The sequence below is a fragment of the Manis javanica genome, chromosome 2 (genome assembly GCF_040802235.1).
Source record: "Manis javanica isolate MJ-LG chromosome 2, MJ_LKY, whole genome shotgun sequence".
NCBI classification, from domain to species: domain Eukaryota; kingdom Metazoa; phylum Chordata; class Mammalia; order Pholidota; family Manidae; genus Manis; species Manis javanica.
In genome coordinates this window covers 62,133,346-62,156,118 of record NC_133157.1, presented here as the reverse complement: position 1 = coordinate 62,156,118, position 22,773 = coordinate 62,133,346, and the positions used below count along the sequence as shown (strand labels likewise).

Sequence of the window (22,773 nt, the reverse complement as noted above, 5' to 3'; positions counted from 1 at the left end):
CATCTAGCAAAGTTCCACGGATTTCTAGAAGGCCTCACCAGCCTGGAGCTGGGAAGCTCTGGCCTCATGAGAGCAAAATCAGGATACTTCCTAGACAGAAGCACATCACACCAAAGTACTGTTCATCAATAGATGGAGGCAAAGAAAACCTGACACGACCAAATTCCTGATTTGGGCTGATGTGCAGAATCAACCAAATTCCTGAGCAGTAGTGTTTGGACCCCAAACCCCACCCACCCCCATTTCCCCTCTGAGAGCTGCCTTTTCCTAAGAGACTGGAGGCTCTGGCAGCTGCTGTTCCTCCATGACTCAGGAAAGTTACCAGCAAGGTTATGAGGACATCACATTCTCTTTCCTCACTTCAGGGCATTTGAGGGAATGCAAAGCGGGGCTGTCTCTGGGCATGTCATAGTCAGAGGTCTGGCTGCCAGCAGAAGAAATGAGGAGTCTGGAGATCTGGCATTGGGCAGGGTCTGCCTTATCCTGTCTGGGCCCTGCAGAAAGGTATGTTTTCCTCGGTGAAGATAAGATGGATTGAAATGAATTGAGTGGTCTCTGGATGGTAGTCATAGGAGAAATGGGACCCTTCTATAGGCACACAGGTAGTTCATCCTATGGACCCGCCTTCACGAGTGCCAAAGGAATGCGCATATTAAAGAGGACTTTTGATCTTCCTCCAAGCATTCAAATATAACATTAGTTTAAGGAGTCCTTGTGTTATGTTTCCAAAGTCATCAATTTGGCTTGGCAAAAATAATAGGCCAGCAGAAAGGTTTGTTTGAGCTGAGGACTTTGGGGGAAAAAAAGAAAAGTTCTCCAAAATCAATCTGTGGATAATGAAATGTCCAGATATTTAGGAAACTGGGTGGGTTTGACAACTATCAGAGAAATGCAACTGTGTAACTCGTAGTTAATGTGAAGAATCAAAGCAATACTGCTTAACAACAGAGGGACAGTCTGACCCTTCCCCAACACTTGCTTTGGCCTCCCCAGCATGCCAAATTGGCCTTAATTCCCCTGATTTACATACTAATCCTCCATTTCCTAATTTGGCCAGAAAGGTTCAGACAGACAAGAATGTGTCAACTTCACATTAAACACACAAAACCTCAAGGCTCTTTGCTCAATCAGGAGGGACCAGTGAAGGTAGAAAAACACACCTGCCACCTGCAGTTGATAAAAAATTAGAAGTGCAAACAATAAGGCCAACTCTGGCTGAACGATACTGTATCTGCTTTGCAGGCACTAAGGAAAGGTTTGCTCCTATATCATTCCAGGCAGACAGCCACCTACCCTATTCGTGGGCATCATCACCATTCAGAAAGATGAACTCTCAAAGGTTTCTTTTAAGATGCTGACCCTAACACCCAACTGCTGCCGGCACTGAGTTTTCCCTTGCCAGCAGGAGAGGATGAGATACCATGCCTCCAGAAATAAAAACAGCAACAATAACACAGAGAGAACTCATTTTCATTTACATGACAACTGTTTGCATAACAGTAACCATGTGGCAAGCACTATTCTTAGCTAATATATAAAAATTCATTTAATATCAACAACATTATGAAGTAGATACTATTATTATCTCCTTTCTAGAGATGAGGAAACTGGTATGAAATGTTAATTTGCCCAAGATCACACAACATGTAGGTGGTATAGCAATTTGGCTCCAGTGTCAACATCCACCAGGCCTTGAAAGCCAGAGGCAGCCAGGAGTGCTAGAATACTCATTCTAACTCCGGGTGGCCCAAAATATTAACACAAACAATAATCATTATCAACATGTACCAAGTGTTACCTATGTGCCTGGCAGTGTACATGCTTTATCTCATTTATTCTTTTCAATATTCCTATCAGGCAGGTTCTACTACCTTCTATTGTCCAAATAAGGACACAGTGACTTAGGTTAAATTGCCCAAGTTCCCACAGGTGGAATTCAAACATCATTACAAAGTCTGTGTTCCTAACCACTGAGATATGGTGGGGCTGCTTCAAAATGCCTAAAATTCCATGCAATGGGAAGCCTGTCATGCCCTTTAAATATACTGCAATTTTATTTGTCAAGTATCCCTCCATAAAGCTGGAAAAAAGTGCCTAAAAAGTAGAGGGCCATGCATGACCGTATCCAATCATCACATCTTTAAAAGTTATTCATCTTTTCTAGTCATCTGTCATTTCATTTGTTATAATCAAATTTACTCTCTCAAATGGCCCCTCCTCATTTTTCCCATTCTAGCAAAGATTAGTTAAAGGCATGTCTATCATCTCCTGTATCATTAAGTTGCCCAACTTCACCTCCTTTACAGCTGATACGGTATCATAACATCAACCCTTCATATCACTTTCAAATCTTCCATTCAAAACCTAATTTTTCCAAAAAGTCTTTTCTATTCTACAACCAGGGATGAGAACGTGTCAGAATTAAAACTGGACCCCTATTTCTCTTTCCCTTTCTTGCTAAATTTGGGGGGCTGACTACTGATCTCCATGCTCTCCCTCCTGTTCTTCCACACTGACACCTTAATCCCCTGCAGTCTGGCTCCAAAACACCCAGTTCTCCTGAATTGCAGGCTGAACCAATGCCCCACTTATGAAATCCAACAGGCATTTTCTCAGCTGTCCGATTTTAGTCTTTTGTATTATTTGGCACTGTTAATTAGCTTGTCTTCTCTATCTTGGCTTCTAAGATGTTCCTGGCATCTGCCCAATGCTCTTCCACCATGCTTCAAACACCTCTGTAACCTCTTCTGGCTGCTCCCCTCCCATAGGCCTCATCTCTGCCTGATGTTCAGCCTAAATACATAGGGGTCTCTCATATATTTGTGGAATGAATAAACAAACTCCACTTCCTTCTGGTCTCCACTCTCTCCACCAAAAATTCACCCATTATTATGCCTTTAAGTACCACAACTATGCACATGATTACCAAAAATGTGTACCCACAAAAATCTACAGCTGCTCTTGGATTTCTCCTGCCCTGACCTCCCAGCCAAACTTCAGATCCATATTTCAAACTTCTGTCAGACATTTCCATTTGGCCTTTCCAGCATCTTGTTAAATTAACTCAAAAACAATCTTATAAATTTCTTCTGTAGTCTCTCTTTTACCTAAGTTGGGTATTCAGCTTGCAAAATAACATTATTTCCTCTACAACTAGGATCATAACAATTTCTTCCCTCTTTGACTCCAAGAAGTTTGAGGATGCAAGGCAGATCTATAGAAATTCATTCACTTATTCAAATCCCTTCACTTTGGGAGTGTCAGGTGGTCCCTGTTATTCAAATCCCTTTACTTTGGGAATGTCAAGTGGTCCCAGTTATTCATGTCTAGACATGAATAACTGGACATTGTGCATCCCTGCATTTTATCTTCCTATGTAATTCTTGAATAAACAACATGTGTTTTGATAATCTTCTACATACTGTTTACAACAATGAGACCTTCATAATAGGGACAAGATTCAGAGGGAACTACAAAAATAAAAACCCAAACTAAATCCAAGAGAAGGCCCCCATTGACTCTGAGGACCCTCTGCCTCACAGCACCCTACCCCAAGTACTTCTGAGTGTTCCCTACTCTGATCTGTCTGCTGAAAAGACATGAAAAAATTCCTTCCCCAAAAGGATTCACTTGGCCTTCTACTTTGTTCTCTTAGTCCTGAGTTCATCTTGCCTCATGTCATGAACAATGTGAATCTACAAAATGGAGGACACTGTGCCCTTATATCTGCAAAATAATTATTCTCTCAATCAATACTTCATTCCTGATGATTAAATAGTTCATCTTTACTTTGCAACTCACCCCAGGCCAGCTGACTTAACTGTTTCTTCCTTAAAGGAGCCAGATTCCCTTTCCCCTCACACACAATTAAAGCACCATTAAAGTAAGTAGTCTGGTGATTTCCTCCCACACCATTGTTTAATGAGTCCCTTTCTTCTCCACGACCCTTGTACCCAGTCCAGGCTCTATTACCCTGATGTCCAGACTTCAACAGCTTTGTCATAGTCTCCCTGCTGCAGCCTCTCCCAAACCCACCCCCATACCGCCCTGAACAAGATCACCAGACTAATAGTTGCTTTCCCATCCTCAAACTCTAATGCCTTCTTCCTGTCTACAACACAAAGTCAAATATCCTAGGCCTATTAGGTAAGACACTTCAAAAGATATTCCTCTTTGCCATACATATATCCTTCCTTAGTTCCAGTTTCCTCACTTCTCCCACACCTCTTCTATACCCAGTCTTCCTATTCCTTATTCTTGGCTCTCAACCCAAGACCTCATTGTTTCCTACCTCATGGAACCTAAAGAATTAAGAGTATCTTGGTACACAATCCAATATTGCATTACATTATTAAGTAAATCAATATAATACTTGATCATAACATAATGAAATCGAGTCTCACTTACTTCACTCTAAGTCAATACCAAATTTCATATTATTAAATAAGAGTCCAGACTGGTGACTGTGGGCAAGATTTAGCTTCAGACCAACGTTATGTGGCCATAGAGCCTTCTGTCACTATAGATGTGAATTTGAAGAATTTGAATGCCTTGCAGGAGGTAGAGGGGATGAAGTTACACTGTCCATTTCACCCTAGTCTCTGTTACTCACCATTATTTCAAACCCCACTGTTTGTGATAGTCATAAATCCTGCCTGGTCCTGAAAGCATTGGGGTTTGTATCATCTTTTGAAAGTCACACTTGAAATATCTCATTGACTTAGTAAGTCCAGAGACTCCAGGAGGGCATAGGTTGTAACGTACACATGCCACAGGGCACAGTACAACACTGAACACATAGTAGGAGCTTAATAAATAAAAATTGAATGATTCTATGCAAGGCTATGGAATCAATTCAGTTCATTGTCAGGGCTGGGAGACTGCATGACTCAGTGAACAAAGGATGCCATCGTTCGCCTGTGTTGAACTTCCCTATGCACTGACAAGTGAGCTTTCATGATGAGGAGCTCTCACCAGGAATCCAGCAATGACATCTATTACACACAGTCTGTTCCTGGAAGTCACCCCACTAGGTAGGTGTGATAATTATCTCAGTTCAAGATACCAATTTCAGTGTCAGTTCCTGGAGGAAAAGGAACAGGGATATTTATTTTGGGGCTGGAGGGGTTGGCTTCCTAAAAATACTATTACAAACATAATATTCCAATGAAAAGACCTTAGAGCAGAAAGCATCTCTTGTTGGCCTAAACAAGAAGTGGTTAACCTCATTCCAACTTTTGTCAAGAGACCTTAGTTGCCCAGTCTTTCTACTGAAATGCTCTGAGTTCATTTTTTTTCAAACTCCTTAGGTTGCATTATCCAGCATGCAGCAGCCTCAGGGACAATCAGGACACACCTAAGGGGTAGCAGAAAGTAGTAGAAAGAACATGAAATTTGCAGACAAGATAGACCAGTGTGTGGAAATTGGCTTTGATACTCAACAGCTTTTCTGAGCCTCAGTGTCCTTAGCAAAAACAAAAAGGGGGTTGGGGGGAACGCTTTGCTCAAATAATTAAATGAGATGAGAATAATAACCGCTGACACTGACTGAGTGCTTATTTTGTGCCAGGCACTGATTTAAAGTGCTTTAAATGTGTTAGCTCATTTACTTATGACATTATTAAGTAGAAACTATTATTGCCTCCATTTCACACAGAAGGACACTGAGGCACAAAGAGGTTCTTATCTGCAAGGTCACTCAGCCAGAAGTGGCAAAATCAGGATTCAAATCTATGTGCTCTCACTCCCCAGCCCTCAGTCTTAATACCTACACTATTCTGCCCTTGACAAGCACTTGATCCAGCACCGGGCAAACTGGGACGCTAAACAAAGGAATAAAAAACCAAGAGAAAAAGATGGGACAGGAAAAATGAAAAACCCTGTATTCCATTTCTTTACTGGGATTCATGGTCTCCCAAAGTTAGATGGCAAAATCTTTAAAAGCTGTGGTTCTCCCAAGCCCCACGTTACCCTTGTCCTGGCCTCCCCTGTGGAAGAGCCTAGGATATATCACCCTGCACCCATTCAGGCCAAGCAGGACGTGCAGTAACATACCTTGGATGGTTGAAAAGCAGCTCCAACCAATCACAAAGCAAAGGCCCGAGACCCCCACGTGTATTTCAACCCTCTTACCTCAGAGCAGACTCTCTGCCTTGCCAGATGTCTCCTTGTCCCTCCTCGTTACCAGGTCCTGATCCTGGTGACTCAGCAGCCTAGAAGTCCCCAAAGCTCTTTCACCATTTCCGGGGCAGGCCATGGTGGCCCTCAGGGCTGCTGTCTGAGCTCCTGGTGTCGATGTGAAGATTAGCCCCTCATCCCATACAACCCTCCCACCTATAAACCCAGCCATGCACCGTGCAGTATTCTGTCTGTCCTATTGGCCTGCATGACCTTGAAAAGGAAGCAAAGCTGTGGTCACCACAGAGCCACAAAGAGCAAATGAGCCCAGAAGGTGATTATTCTGGGTAGGTGAAGAGGGTTGACATTATTCCCTTGGGGGCCGTGGAATAGTTTACAGATAAGAAAAACACATAGTTATAGGGGTGCGGGAGGACCACTCTACAAGATACAGTATCCCAAGGGGAAATTTCAGATTGGGAGCTCCTCACTCTGCTGAAGAGGCTCCACCAACCCAGCCATCTGCACCAAAGAAAAGTTCCTGTCCTAGGCATGACCCTGTATTTGCCAAATTGCCTAGTTCTGAAGGGGAAACTAAGCATGGGCTCTTTTCTCTGACAAGCAAAGTAACTGTTGCTGCCCCTAGACCCTGTGTGGAGCAGTCAGTGGGAGCAGACTGGAGGGGCCAGAGGGCTGCAGCTCTTCTCACTGAGAGCAGGGTTCCCAGCACAGGGGAGGAGGGGAAGGGGCTCTCTCCAAGACCTGCACGTCCCCAAGGACTGCTGGGGTGGGTCAGCTATTCAGGGAAGGATAGAGGTCCCATCAAGTGGTGCCAGTAAATTCACTGGTCCCACGTGGACTAGAGGGCATGGCCTTTTCTTGGGCTGCCCTCAAAGAGGCCTGAGGGCTCCTTTAATGGAGTTGAGGAGAGTCATGGCCATTATTAGGAGTGGCCAGGCATTCAGGTGCTACACTGTACTTGCACATATAACCCATCAATCCCCTCCAATTATACACTTAAAACCAAGCATCTTTTTTAATGCTATAAACATAACATACACACCCTCAGTTTTTACATCGTTTTTATAACTCAGGGTCTATAGGCTTCAACAAACTTTGGGTTTGGAAAGCCCAGGCCCCACAAAGGACATTTTCCCAGGAGCCTCTGCAGACCCAAAACTCAAGACATGCTCATAAAAGCAAGGTCCAGGTTTTGATGGCTCTGCAACTGAGGAAATCCACTGACGCACTTGCACCTGAAGCAAGACAGGTGACAATTTGTATTATGTTTAATGACACAGATCTTCCTGAAGTAATCTGAATCCCAAGAGGTCACATAATCATTCACATTATTGTATACTCTAAAAGCAAAATACCTCAACTGCAATCCTAGCCCCAATGATTCCTCAAAACTGAAATAGTTCCCTGAGAAATAAAAAGGTAAAATAGGAAGAATTTAAACTATAGAATTAGCAGATCAGAAAGTGAGAAAAAGGCAGATTGATTTGTGAAAGAAAAAAAACTTTAAGATTGGGAATTTCAGATCTTAACCCTAAATTGAATTGAGTTATGCTCACACCTTTTAAAAAAATACTGTACAGTGAATGCCACAGTGTATATCTGAGAATAAATGACATAGGATGCTAATTCAAAAGAACTGATTTCCTTCAGCTGTTTATATCCTTCTTTATAAGTGGCCCTTTTCTGAAAATTATATCATAGTCTTCATGTAATACAGGTTGTTTTTGGTTAACTACTTAGATGTCAAAATAACAAATTGATGACTATAGTTTCAGACACACCAGAACATATAAGCAGGTATAATTTAAGCTTGTTGTTGATTTTCCAAATGTTGAGTGCTTGCTGTAATATATACTTTTATTTGGCTGAAATTCTGAGGAAAGGATAAATTAGTTTTATTTCACTGTTTTTGTTTTTGGAGGCTCTCCTAATTTACCTAACAAACCAATTCTTGTGGTCATAATGAGAAAGGAAAAGATTCTCACTGAATCTTGTACAAACTAAGAGTTTTAGGGTAAAGTAGAAGAAAATGCACCAGTTATGGAAGACAGCGGTTTCCTGTCTCAGGCCCCCTCTTCTCTGGGTCTGTACCCAGAAAGATAAATGCTCCCCTAGTCCCATTTCATCCCATCCCCAACCCCTTCATGCTCCCATTAACAGTGTAAGCATTACATAAAGGCACCCTTCTACCTAATTTTAAGTCCAGTTTTGGCAGTCATATTTGCAAAGCCTATTTACTTAAAGTCATTGTTTCAGAGATATATTTGAGGAAGGTTTTGCTTATCATATAAATTTATTAAGAATTGCTGGGAAAGAAAGAAGGGGTAGGTGACAGAAGGAGTAGTTTGAACTGCAGTCCAAAGAAATTAGCCTCCTCTTACAAACAGATCATAAAAATTGAACTTTGAAGCAAGATCTGAGTTCTCCAGATCTGATGCCCCCTCTTCCTAGATTTTCAGTGGACTTCACGTAAACCAAGCTTAATAATAAAAAACAGATTTACCAAAGAGAGAAAATCAGGTTGACAGTCTTTTCCTGAGGGATTTATGAGTTATTCCTCTAAATAACAGCTCTCTTTGGCTCATGTAAAATTTAAGTTGATTTAGAAGGAAAAAAAAGAAAGAAAGAGGTGAAGGTGACAGGATGAGGAATGATGAGGAAGGAAGAAAACAAAAACAGAACTTTTCAAGAACTCATCCACTGCCAAAAATGAGGAACACCTAAAAGGTATCTTGACATTTTCAGTAGAATTCTAAGAAGTGCTTTCCTAATGAAAAAGCACCTGCCACCCAACTATTGTTATTTTCTATTTCAAACTCAAAACAAACACACAAACATATTAAAACACAAATTTTCCACCTTGACAAGAAAATATGAGCCCCAAACAGCAAACGCTTTAATCAACAACTCTTACCTGGGTACAAAGGACTAATGCAGGGTTTGGTTTAAAGGGGGGTTAGACACTGGTGATTAGATACACGAAACAAAAATTGCTTTTTAGTATACGTCTGCTGCCTCCTCTTAGGATGTGCTGGTGACCTGATGAGTGAATTCTTCACGATGTTCCTCCAGCTTCCATTCAGTTTCCCCTGTGAAATTGAAATTTCACATACAAATGTGGCACTGAGAGAGAGGCAAACAACCAACACTCCCATGGAGAGGATGATGGCTTCACTCCATACTGACCTTGGCATGAAGCTCTACCTGGACATCACTTGGCCTCCAGCCCCTTCTCCTACTATGCCAGGGCAGAGGAAGGCATTATGAGATTAGCATGGCAAAGCAGCTGTGTGGTGGGCAGGTTACCTGACCTCTTGCATAAATTCAGGATGATGATAAGCTGAGTATCTACTCATTCATGTTATTTTGAGTAGTACAGTCCTTGGCACACAGTAAATGTGCAGTAACTGCTATGCATTATTGAGCTGAACTGTTAAACATGTTCCAATCAATTCTATTCTATGGAGCAATTGTATTCGAGCATGGTGGGGAGGGTCGGTATATGATCAGGGGGTGTTTCAAGTCTCCCATCTTCAAGGCACTCACGCCCCTACCTCAGAGATTCTCAAGTCTAAAAGTGCATCAGAATATTTTGAAGAACCTTTATATAAACATCGATACCAGATACCGCCCTCAGAGATTCCAGGTAAACTGTTCTGGAGCATGACCCAAACATCAGTATTATCCACAGGCCCTCAGGTGATTCCAACGCTCAGTGAGAGAATTTGTCCTGTGATTCGGGTACACAGTCACTGTCTGTGCGGTCTACTGGACTCTGACAGGACCAGGAGCTCTTAGGATGGAGGGAGGTGCATTGTTATTCATTGAGTCAATCCCTACAAGCCACCAAATGACAAATCCTTCAGAAGCTAGTGACCAAATCAGAAAGGGAGGACTCCCAAGGTCAGAGCTGGGCAACTGGAGACTGGTTTGCTTTTTGCTTTGGTTGTAACAGAGCTGAAAGGGCCCCTATGAAAAGTAAAATGGTTCCTGATTGCCCAGTGGAGACAGGTGAGGTTGGAAGCCATGCCAGCCACTATCTCAGAAGCTGGAGGCCTAATAAGCTATGACAGAATCAAAGACTAGCATTTTAATTAATTTTTATCCTTTTTTCCTTTTCGTGGCTTATCTCCTTTTCGTTATTCTTTAATTTTAGAAAAGTTTTGTGCTACAATTCCTACCTGTGTCTCAACTCCTTGCTCACCCTCTGGTTGGGAGCACAGCAAGTGGAAGAGCTGCTGCTGCAGGCCAGCCACGGTGGCAGAAGTTGGGGTCCCAGGGAGCTGCTCCAGAAATGGAACACTCAGTGGGCAAGGGTTAGTGCCACTGATCAGTCTCCCTTCTGTTCACAGAGACCTCCCTTCCTGTCCTCTGCCCCCTTCTCAGGAGGGTTTTCCTAAGGAAAACCAACTATAATACAAGGCTGAAGGAATGAAGCACTATGTGGAGAAGCAGGAGGCAGAGGGCCTGAGGCTGCTGAGGGACCAGCAGGCTCATGGAGGAGGGCCTTGGAGGTGGGATCTCAGTGAGCGCACACCAGCAGGGGCGACTGACTCACACACTCGCCAAGAACGTGACACAGAAGCAGTCATGCCTTCCAAGAGAACTAGGGATAATCTGTTTCAGGATTTATGGTGTGTGTGTGTTTGTTTTTATGGGAGTTCTTTTGTGGCAAAATCCACACAACATAAAATTCACCATTTTAAAGTGTATACGGTGTAATCTGTTTTGTACCAAAAGTGCTAAGTCCAGAATACAGAGAAATAGATGACTCCAGCCCCTTCTACCCATTTCTTCCACCCATTCTGTTTTCAGATAGCTGGACTCATTGTTTTTGGTCCAAGAATCCCTGACCTTTATCTGGTAAAAATATACTTTTCATTTCCCTGTATCTTGAGAGCAATAGGAAACCAGGAGGGAAAGCTGATCAACAGTGACAGAGCCAAAACGGAGGAGGGAAAGGGCCAGAACTGGTGCGATGGGCAGGAGAGTCCTTGCAAAAGGCAGGGCAGGGCACATGAACTGGAAACCCACTGCTCCTCCTGGGGACTGTCTTCCCGACCCATCAGGGTGACTCTGTGTCCCATTTTACATCTTGCTTGTTTTGTATCTTCCCTGGATTCACTGAGATATTAAGCCTAATAAATGCTCTGTTTTAAGATGAGCCAAGGTCACCTGTGTTGTTTCTTTTTTTTACAACCATGAAAATTTTCACTAACACAGCCCTCCAAGACCCCCGCCTCACCAGAAATCCATGGCCCAAGGAGTGGAATTGGGGAGTGGATGGTATGGAGAACTTCCAGAGAAGCATATTCCAAACCACTGGATGGACTTGTGTTATGAAGGAAACCCATTTTCTAAGGTAATCTACTTTTCTTTTTTTTTTTTTTACTTACCTTCTCTCTAGCCCCTCACGCCAATGTCACACATCACCTGGTTCAGGGCTTTATGTAACTCGATGCTACCCATGTTAAAATTCAGTACAATTTGGCATTTGGTAATTATGTGTGCCATGTTCCTTAAGTGGTAATTATGTGAGCCATGTTCCAAATAACCACCTAATAAATGCCTAGATGACTATTTTGGCAACCAGAGGTGAAGTGGCCCAGAATTCATCCTTTAATCTACCAAGCAGAACATCCTAAGGTAGAAGCCTGCAAAATGGGCAATTACTGAGCTGTTCTCCACATTCCTCAGTGCTGAAGGCGGGGAGTCCTGGCCAGCCCAAGGGCAAAGCAACCTGCGCCCGAGAGCACAAATAACCCTCACACTAGACTTTCAGGAACCCAACTGCAGCAAAGAGCTGGCATGTTATCCACACTTCTGTTTAAAATACTGTTTAAAAATATTCACAATTATTTTGATGTTGCTAGACTGAGAGACTACATAATACACCATAGGATCCTCACAGGTGGCATTCAATGACAATGTCCACAAACCCTGCTTGAGTTCCAAAGGGCTCTGCTCTTTCTCCCCAGAGTTCTCCTGTCACACATTCTAGGTTTAGAGAAGGAACAGAATGTTAAAGCATGGTTTCTGGACTCAGGCTACCCAGGTGTACATTCCTAGCTGTCCCATTCTCTGGCCATGTGAGCAAGGCACCTAACTGCCCCATGCCTCAGTTTTCCTATCTGTAAAATGGAACTGATGATAATACCTCCTTCATAGGGTTGCTGTGAGAATTAAGTATTAACTTATTTAATACACATGAAGTATCTGGGCCAGTTTCTGATACTCAGAAGTACTTAATAAGAAATAACTATTATTATTCTGAGCTGGGTAGGAAGGGAAAAGAAGAAAATACCTGAAAAATGATGACATTCCCACAGTGTAGCCAACCACTTACCACATGTCTGAATTCTAGAGTTGCCTAGTCACTTCATTAAACATTCACTCATTAAAAATATTTACTGAGCACCAACCACAGTGGAAGGTTATCTTATGCAAGGATGGTTGCAGGGTGGTGCGGGAGTTAGGTCTTGTTCAGGGCACATGCCTTGCATGTGCAGTTGACTTAGCACCTGAGTTAAATGGGATTCCACAGTAGAAGGCCAAGTGCTGACTGTAAAACAGTGAGCAAGGGAGACAGAGTCCCTAACCTCAGGAAAGTTTTTCATTCAAGAAGAAGGGACAGACTTTAAACAATCAACCCATATAAAAATATAACAAACTGTGTCATACTTAATGAAAGAAAAGTGTAGGGTGCTAAAAGGGCATACCTTGGGGGGAAGGGAGTGTCATGAAACCTGAGGATAAATACAAGTGACCCAAGCATGGTCAGGAAGGAAAGACAGAGCCAAGACGTGCAAAGGCCCCACATAAGGAAAGAGCTTGTGTTCAAGAAGCTGAAAAAGGGCCCACAAGATAAGGAGAGATCGGGGACCCACACATGTGCTGTCATTATTATACTATGTGAAGGAAGAATGTGGTTCTTAGGTCTCCATGTCCCCTGTCCATGATTTTTCCTAGTTACCTCATTTTGACAGCAGGAAACTGAAATTATGTTAGCAAACAAGATAAGAAGCATAAGCTGCTTACTTAGATAAGAGAGCAGTTTAAAAATATCTCTGTTCAGGCACTGGGTATTTCTTCAAAGTAGCTTGGACTATCAAGGATATAATTTACTTCAGAGACAGAATCTTCCTTTAACAAAAACAAATCCAGCCATTACATTACTCATAATGTAATTCAGCTCAATGATAACTGGATGTAAGTTTGCTTTTATGAAGTCTATGTATCCCACGTATGCCATATACGTGGTGTTCACTATATATGTGTACATAGATACCCTTCCTTTCTTCTCTCTTTTTCCCTCCTTCCTCCCTCTCCTTCCCACTACGTCTCTTTCTCTCTTCCTTCCTTCTTTTCTTTTTATACTTTAAAGATATTCCCTTACTTGAAAAGATTGGGAATTAACAAAGCAAAGCCAATGACTTTGTCAAGAGGAAGTAAGTAATTCACTACCCCCTACAGTTAGAGTAATGAATTCATACATGTCATCCTATAAATTTAGGATATGCCAGTATTTACACAAGATGATCAATTCAACTACAACATGGTATGATTGAATCAAACCAGTGGGAACAGCTCTGTTCAAATCTGTTGTTTGAATTCTTGCAAAATGGTGACAGGTCCCTTAGCTAACAGCTGTACATCAGCACTAGACAAAGTACTGGGGTAGCTATCTAAAGACCAGAAACACTCCCCACACCCATTAAAGTCAAACAGCCCAAACATCTTATTAACTTGTAGGAAACTTCCTTTATTCCTGTGGCCTTACGCAGACTACACGCACTGCCCTGAATTCCTCCCTGGACTGGGATGCCTGAGCACTGTGGAAGGGACTGTGCTTCAGGCCAGTTAGGCTCTCTTCTCTCATCCTTTGGAAGGACCATGCTCCCTCTCACTGCAGGCCCTCTGCTTGATGCACGCCGTGCTCCAAATTAGCTACCACTCATTGCTCAAATCAAAGTTCCACTGTCTCTTGCTCAGGGAAGCCTGGCTAACTTCCAACCAAGTCAAATACCCCCTTTCATACACTCTCAGGACACCATGTACCCTCCTTGATAAGCATCACAAATGTATTTCTGTGGTTACTAGATTAATGTCTGTCTCCCCATGATAGACTGTAAGTCCCAGGTACCATATTATTTGGTCAGCAAAGATTTAGTTTTATCAGAAGGTCTAACCTTGTTTAAGTGTTGCTGGGCTCTGTAGGATATCAAAAGTCTGCATACCCTTTCGTGGATCTTCTTCCATGTGGACTGAGAACTACTACGGTAGAAGCTGTTCAACACATGAAACAGGGTGTAGTATTATGAGTTACTAAAAAGGATAGTGAGAGTACAGTACAGTGTGGGTTGATATTTACAAGTTAATAGTAAGAAAAAAGTAGCAACATGCAAAACAGCATACATAGTGTGGTTTCAATGTCTTTAGTAAACCTATGCATAAGAAACACATTGGGGAATAAAAACAACCGAGATGTTGAGAATGCTTTGCATTTTGATGTGTGGCTATGATTGATTCTTTCCTTCTTTGTACTTTAGTGCATATTTCGGATGTTTCTCTAAAGAACAAATCCTGTTTTTATATTTAAAAACAACCCAAAAACGTTTAATATAAAATTTAATCCCAATTATTTTCCACCATGAGGATTTTATTTTTTATTTCATTCGCTTAGGCCACCCAGACCCAAACTTAATGACAGGTCTTACAGTGTCGACAGTTGCTCACACATGAAGCATTTTCTCCCTTCCACAGCCATTTGTTGATGCTGCTCCCGCTGCCACCCAAGCACCCAACTCCCACCTACCCTACAGAGCTCAGTTTAGTGACTGACTTTCCAGGAAGGTCCTTCCTAAGTCCCCACTTAGAGAGAAAGTCAGCATCCCTATTTACACACTTGGAGTCCATTTACCCCTCATTCATAGCCACTTGCCCTGATGGACATTTTGTCATTATTTGGTTAATGTTTTTGTCTATCCCTACACTGAAATTGGGACTTAGACTCTGAGTTTAATAGTTCATCCCAGGGTCTCATAGGTATTTAACAACTATTTCTTCAGTGATTGAATTCATCCATCCATTCATTTATTTTCAGGAGGGGAATAGGTACCAGTTCCTAAACTCAAAGGCAGAATTAGCAATTTGATTATGAAAAGCACAGATACTGTTTTTTAAAATGCCTAAAGAATTTTAGCAAGTTGGATAAAATTATTCTCCTTAATTAATGTACAATAAACATTGGAAATGACAGGAACATTTGGGAATCAATCCAGTTGTTATTATGGCCACAACACTAATTATCCCCTGTGTTGTTACAGCTCTCCCTGTAACAGGCATGTACCACTGGTTTCCAGGGAGACAAGGCCAAGAGCATGACTGGGTTTATCCCATCCACTACCACCTCAGCCAATGAGAGCACCACCTAAAACACTGTCCATGTGTAAGAATACACCAGGCACATCACTTCCGTACACCTCTAAGAATTTTTAAGAGAAGGAATGGAAATATTTTGAGACCATAAATAAAGCTTTTAAAAATAGCAATCAGCTGAACACTGTAAATGCTTTTTCATAGATCTTGAGGAACCAGTGCCACACAATTACTACATTTGTTACCATTATTATTATACACAATAACTTCATTTGAAGCTCTGTGAGACTGCTGAGTGAGCAGGCGGGCGCATCGTGCACCATTATTATCACCTTCTCGTGCAGCGAGAGAGTGAGGATGTGCGCTGAAGGGCAGGGATGCTATCTAAATGGCAGACAGGGAATAGCCTCAAGAGTGTTCCTCCCTCTTTTGGGACTACCCTTTCACCATACTAGTTAGAAGGGTTTTCCACATCACCTTTGGGACTATCCTTCTTCATACTACTAGTTAAAAAGTGTTTTGGACTGATTCTCCCTCCAAAAATTTTTTTATTAAGGTATCAATGATAGACACTCTTATGAAGGTTTCACATGAAAAACACTGTGGTCCCTACATTCACCCATATTATCAATTCCCCCCATACCCCATTGAAGTCACTGTTGATCAGCATAGTAAGATGCCAAAGAGTCACTACTTATCTTCTCTGTGCTACACTGTCTTCCTTGAGACCCACCCCCTACACCATGTGTACCATTCATAATGCTCCTCAATCCCCTTCTCCCTCCCTCTCCACCCACCCTCCCCCACCCCTCCCCTTTGGTAACCGCTAGTCCCTTCTTGGAGTCTGTGAGTCTGCTGCTGTTTTGTTCCTTCAGTTTTCCTTTGCTGTTATGCTCCACAAATGAGGGAAATCATTTGGTATTTGTCTTTCTCCACCTGGCTTATTTCACTGAGCATAATACCCTCTAGATCCATCCATGTTCTTGCAAATAGTCAGATTTGTTTTCTTCTTATGGCCGAATAATATTCCATTGTGTATATGTACCACATCTTCTTTATCCATTCATCTATTGATGGACATTTAGGTTGCTTCCATATCTTGGCTATTGTAAATACTGCTGCAATAAACATAGGGGTGCATGTGTTTTGAATATGAGATCTGTTTCCACTGGGTAAATTTCTAGGAGAAGAATTCCTGGGTCAAATGGTATTTCTATTTTTAGTGTTTTGAGGAACCTCCATATTGCTCTCCACAATGAACTAATTTACATTTCCACTAGCAGTGTAGGACGGTTCCCCTTTCTCTGCATCCTCGCCAGCATTTGTTGTACCTTGTCTTTTGGATGTTGGCCATCCTTACTGGTGTGAAGTGATATCTCATTGTGGTTTTCATTTGCATTTCCCTGATAACTAGTGATGAGGAGCATGTTTTCACGTGCCTGTTGGCCATCTGAATTTCTTCTTGGGACAAGTTCAGATCCTCTGCCCATTTTTTAATAGGGTTATTTACTTTTTGGGGGTTGAGGCATGTGAATTCTTTGTAATTTTGGATGTTAACCCCTTGTTGGGTATGTCATTTAAAATATATTCTCCCATACTGCAGGATCCCTTTTTGTTCTACTGATGGTGTCCTTTGCTGTACAGAAGCTTTTTAGTTTGGTATACTCTCATTTGTTCATTTTTGCTTTTGTTTCCCTTGCCTGAGCAGATGTGTTCAGAAAAAAGTTGCTCATGTTTATACTCAAGAGATTTTTGCCTATGTCTTCTTCTGAGAGTTCTATGGTTTCATGACTTACATTCAGGTCTTTGATCCATTTTTACTTTTCTGTATGGAGTTAGACAATAATCCAGTTTCATTCTCTTACGTGTAGCTGTCCAGTTTTGCCAACACCCGTTGTTGAAGAGGCTGTCATTTCCCCATTCTATATCCATGGCTCCTTTATCATATATTAACTGACCATATATGCTTGGGTTTATATTTGGGCTCTCGGATATTATTTTCCATTTATTTATGGGTCTGTTCTTGTGCCAATACCAAATTGTCTTGATTACTGTGGCTTTGTAGCAGAGCTTGAAGTCAGGGAGTGTAATCCCCCCAGCTTTATTCTTCCTTCTCGGGATTGCTTTGGCTATTCAGGGTCTTATGTGGTTACATATGAATTTTAGAACTACTTGCTCTAGTTCATTGAAGAATGTCATTGGTATTTTGATAGGGATTGCATTGAATCTGTAGATTGCTTTAGGCAGGATGGCCATTTTGACAGCATTAATTCTTCCTATCCATTAGCATGGGTTGTATTTCCATTTATTGGTGTCTTTTTTAATTTCTCTCATGAGTGTCTTCTAGTTTTCAGGGTATAGGTCTTTCACCTGTTTGGTTAGGTTTACTCCTAGGTATTTTATTCTTTTTGATGCAATTGTGAATGAAATTATTTTCATGATTTCTCTTTCTGCTAGTTTATCATTAGTGTATAGGAATGCAACAGATTTCTGTGTATTAATTTTGCATCCTGCAACTTTGCTGAATTCAGCTATTAGTTCTAGTAGTTTTGGGGTGGATTTTTTTTTTGAGAGGGCATCTCTCATATTTATTGATCATATGGTTGTTAACAACAATAAAATTCTGTATAGGGGACTCAATGCACAATCATTAATCAACCCCATGCCTAATTCTCAATAGTCTCCAATCTTCTGAAGCATAATGAACAAGTTTTTACATGGTGAACAAGTTCTTACAATAGTGAATAAGTTCTTACATGGTGAACAGTGCAAGGGCAGTCATCACAGAAACTTTCGGTTTTGATCACACATCATGAACTATAAACAATCAGGTCAATTATGATTATTCGTTTGATTTTTATATTTATATGTGAATCCCACATTTATCCCTTATTAGTATTATTATTATTATTATTTTTAACAAAATGCTGAAGTGGTAGGTAGATGCAAGATAAAAGTAGAAAACATAGTTTAGTGCTGTAAGAGGGCAAATGTAGATGATCAGGTGTGTGCCTATAGACTAAGTATTAATCCAAGCTAGACAAGGGCAACAAAACATCCACGGACGCAGAAGATTTATCTCAAAACAGGTTTGGGGTGGATTTTTTAGGGGTTTTTTTTTATGTACAGTATCATGTCATCTGCAAACATCAAGTTTAACTTCCTCCTTACCAATCTGGATGCCTTTTATTTCTTTGTGCTGTCTGATTGCCAGAACTAGGACCTCCAGAACTATTTTGAATAAAAGTTGGGAGAGTGGGTATCCTTGTCTTGTTACCAATCTTAAAGGAAAAGCTTTCAGCTTCTCACTGTTAAGTATGATGTTGGCTGTGGAATTTTCATATATAGCCTTTATTATATTGAGGTACTTGTCCTCTATACCCATTTTGTTGAAAGAGGTTTTATCATGAATGGATGTTGAATTTTGTCAAAGGCTTTTTCAGCCTCTATGGAAATGATCATGTGGTTTTTGTTCTTCTTTTTGTTGATGTGGTGGATGATGTTGATGGATTTTCTAATATTGTACCATCCTTGCATCCCTGGAATAAATCCCACTTGATTATGATGGATTATCTTTTTGAGGTATTTTTGAATCTGGTTTGCTAATATTTTGTTGAGTATTTTCACATCTATGTTCATCAGGGATATTGGTCTGTAATTTTCTTTATTTGTGGTGTCTTTGCCTGGTTTTGGTATTAGAGTGATCTGGCCTCATAGAATGAGTTTGGAAGTATTCCCTCCTCTTCTACATTTTGGAAAATTTTAAGGTGGAGGGGAATTAGGTCACTAAGTGTTTGATAAAATTCAGTGATGAAGCCATCTGATCCAGGGGTTTTGTTCTTGGGTAGTTTTTTTATTACCAACTCAATTTATTTGCCAGTAATTGGTCTGTTCAGATTCCCTGTTTCTTCTTGGGTCAGTCTTGAAAGGTTTTATTTTCTAGAAAGTTGTCCATTTCTTCTAGGTTATCCAGTTTGTTAGCTTATAATTTTTCATAGTATTTTCAATAATTCTTTCTGTGGTGTCCATAGTGATTTTTCCTTTCTCATTTCTGATTCTGTTTATGTGTTTAGACTCTTTTTTTCCTTGATAAGTCTGACTAGGAGTTTTATTTATTTTGTTAATTTTCTCAAAGAATCAGCTCCTGCTTTCATTGATTCTTTTATTCTTCTTAATTTTATTTAATTCTGCTCTGATCTCTATTATATCCCTCCTTCCACTAATTTTGGGCCTCATTTCTTCTTCTTTTCCTAGTTTCATTAATTGTGAGTTCAGACTATTCATATGGGATTTCTCTCCTTTCCTGAGGTAGGCCTATATTGCAATATACTTTCCTCTTAGCACGGCCTTTGCTGCATTCCAGATTTTGCGGTGTTGAGTTATTGTTGTCATTTGTCTCCATATATTGCTTGATCTGTTTTTATTTGGTCATTGATCCATTGACTACTTAGGAACATGTTGTTAAGCCTCCATGTGTTTGTGGACTTTTACATTTTCTTTGAATAATTTATTTCTAGAGTCATGCCTTTGTGGTCTGAGAAGCTGGTTGGTACAATTTCAATCTTTTTGAATTTACTGAGTCTCTTTTTGTGGCCTAGTATATGATCTATTCTTGAAAATATTCCATGTGCACTTGAGAAGAATGTACATCCTGTTGCTTTTGGGTAGTGTTCTATAAATGTCTGTTAGGTCCATCTGTTCTAATGTGTTGTTCAGTGTCTCTGTCTCCTTACTTATTTTCTGTCTGGTTGATCTGTCCTTTGGAGTGAGTGGAGTGTTGAAGTCTCCTAGAATGAATGCATTGCATTCTATTTCCCCTTTTAATTCTCTTAGTATTTGTTTCACATATGTAGGTGGTCCTATGTTGGGAGCATAGATATTTATAATGGTTAAATCTTCTTGTTGGATTGAGCCCTTTATCATTATGTAATGTCCTTCTTTGTCTCTTGTTACTTTCATTGTTTTGAAGTCTATTTTGTCTGATACAAGTGCTGAAACTCCTGCTTTTTTCTCACTGTTAGTTGCATGAAATACCTTTTTCCATCCCTTCATTTTTAGTCTGTGTATATCTTTGGGTTTGAAGTGAGTCTCTTGTAGGCAGCATATAGACGGGTCCTGTTTTTTTATCCATTCAGTGACTATATCTTTTGATCGGTGCATTCAGAACACTTACATTTAGGGTGATTATCAGTAGATATATACTTATTGCCATTGCAGGCTTTAGATTCGTTGTTATCAAAGGTTCAAGGGTAACTTCCTTACTATCTAACAGCCTAACTTAACTCAGTACACTATTACAAACACAATCTAAAGGTTCTTTTTTTTCCTCCTTTTTCTTCCTCCTCCATTCTTTATATATTAGGTATCATATTCTGTACTCTTTATCTATCCCTTGACTAACTTTGGGGGTCTTTGATTTAATTTTGCATTTGCTTAGTAATTAGTTGGTCTGCTTTCTTTACTGTGGTTTTATTTTCTCTGGTGACAGCTATTTAGCCTTAGAAACACTTCCTTCTATAGCAGACCTCCAAAATACACTGTAGAGATGGTTTGTGGGAGGTAAATTCTTTTAACTTTTGCTTATCTGGAAATTGTTTAATGGCTTCTTCAAATTTAAATAATCTTGTTTGTTAGAGTATTCTTAGTTGAGGGCTTGTGTCATTGCATTAAATATATCACGCAGCTCTCTTCTGGCCTGTAAGGTTTCTGTTCAGAAGTCTTATGATAGCCTGATGGGTTTTCCTTTATATGTGATTTTTTTTCTCTCTCTGGCTGCTTTTAATAGTTTGTCCTTATCCTTGATCTTTGCCATTTTAGTTATTATATGTCTTGGTATTGTCTTCCTTGGGTTCCTTGTCTGGAGAGTTCTGAGCACCTCCATGGTCTGAGGCTATCTCCTTCCCCAGGTTGAGGAAGTTTTCAGCAATTATCTCCTCAAGGACATTTTCTATCCCTTTTTCTCTCTTCTTCTTCTTCTTCTGGTACCCCTATAATGCAAATATTTTTCCATTTTGATTGGTCACACATTTCTATCAATATTCTTTCATTCCTATAGATCCTTTTTTCTCTCTGTGCCTCAGCTTCTTTAATCCTGTTCTCTAATTTCTATTTCATTTACCGTCTCCTCTACTTCATCTAATCTGCTTTTAAATCCCTCCATTGTGTGTTTCATTTCAGATATTGTATTTTTGTAGGTTTGTATCTGATTCTTGAATTCCTCCCTGAGGGCTTGAATATTTTTCGGTAACTCTTTGAGCATGTTTATGATTTTTTTTGAAATCTGTTTCAGGAAGATTGGTGAGCTCAGTTTCACTTGGTACTCTTTCTGGTGTTTGTGGGATTTTGGTTTGAACCAGGTTCCTTTGACATTTCATATTTGTAGGTGGTGCCCTCTGGTGCCCAAAAGCTGTACTCCCTGGAGCTGCTCAGCCCCTGGAGCAATGGAGGTCGCAGGTGAATGGCGCTTGTGCCTGCCAGGAGAAAATACCTCTTTCCTGCTTCCCACCTGCATGCCTGCCTCCACTGCCAAGGCCAGTGGCCCAGCATGCTGGGAGGAGTCTCTATGCTATGCACTTGTAGCTGCTGTAGGCGGACCTGGCACAATGGTGGGGGCAGCTGATTTGTGATCTGGTGCCTGCTGAGAGGAAGGAGCAGCAGGCTGCATATTGTATTGGGGGGCCTCGTAGCTGCATTGCCACCCAGGGGTATAGAGTGCCTGAAGCTCCTGAAAATTCCCAACTTGCTGGGCTGAGTGCACTGGGACAATTCTGCCCACCTGTCCTTTCTCCTAAGCATCAAGCTGTGTGCAATCTTTGCCCCTTTAGCAGCCCTCTCACTGTTGGGAAACCTTTCTCTTGTCCCAGAGCAGCCAGTTGTGGGTACCTGTTCTACACAAGCAGCTGCAATCTCAGTCTCTCCAAGTATTCCACCTGTCTTAGCTTTCCAACCCCACTAATCTCCAGAGCACCATGTAACATAAGTTTGTGCTTCCCAGAGCAGATCTCCAGGGCTGGGTGTCCTAGGCCTCCAACCCCTCCCTGCTCTGTTTCTCTTCCTCTCACCCATGAGCTTGGTTGGGGGAAGGGCTTAGGTCAAGCCGGATCACAGCTTTGGTACTTTACCCTTTTCCGTGAGGTCTGCTCTGTTCCCCGGGTGTAGGCAGTCTGTTGTAGCCTTCTTTGGTGTTGCTTCTTTAGGATTTGTTGTATTTGCTATATTTTCATATTATATGTGGTTTTTGGGAGGAGGTTTCTGTCT

General features: G+C 41.1%; 1 protein-coding gene across 5 annotated transcripts in view; it reads right to left on the bottom strand.

The window, feature by feature from the left end:
• Nucleotides 1–9,010: 9,010 nt before the first annotated feature.
• SPATA6L (spermatogenesis associated 6 like) overlaps nucleotides 9,011–22,773 on the bottom strand; it is an 81,421-nt gene continuing 67,658 nt past the window's right edge. For 3 of the 5 annotated variants that reach the window (XM_037019037.2, XM_037019038.2, XM_037019046.2), the window contains one exon: nucleotides 9,011–9,227. In XM_037019037.2, coding sequence (XP_036874932.1) covers nucleotides 9,160–9,227 — 68 coding nt within the window. In that variant the 3' untranslated portion in view covers nucleotides 9,011–9,159. Of the gene's footprint in view, nucleotides 9,228–14,327; nucleotides 14,425–22,773 lie in introns of all 5 variants that reach the window. The other 2 variants (XM_073228577.1, XM_037019039.2) reach the window with 1 other exon arrangement.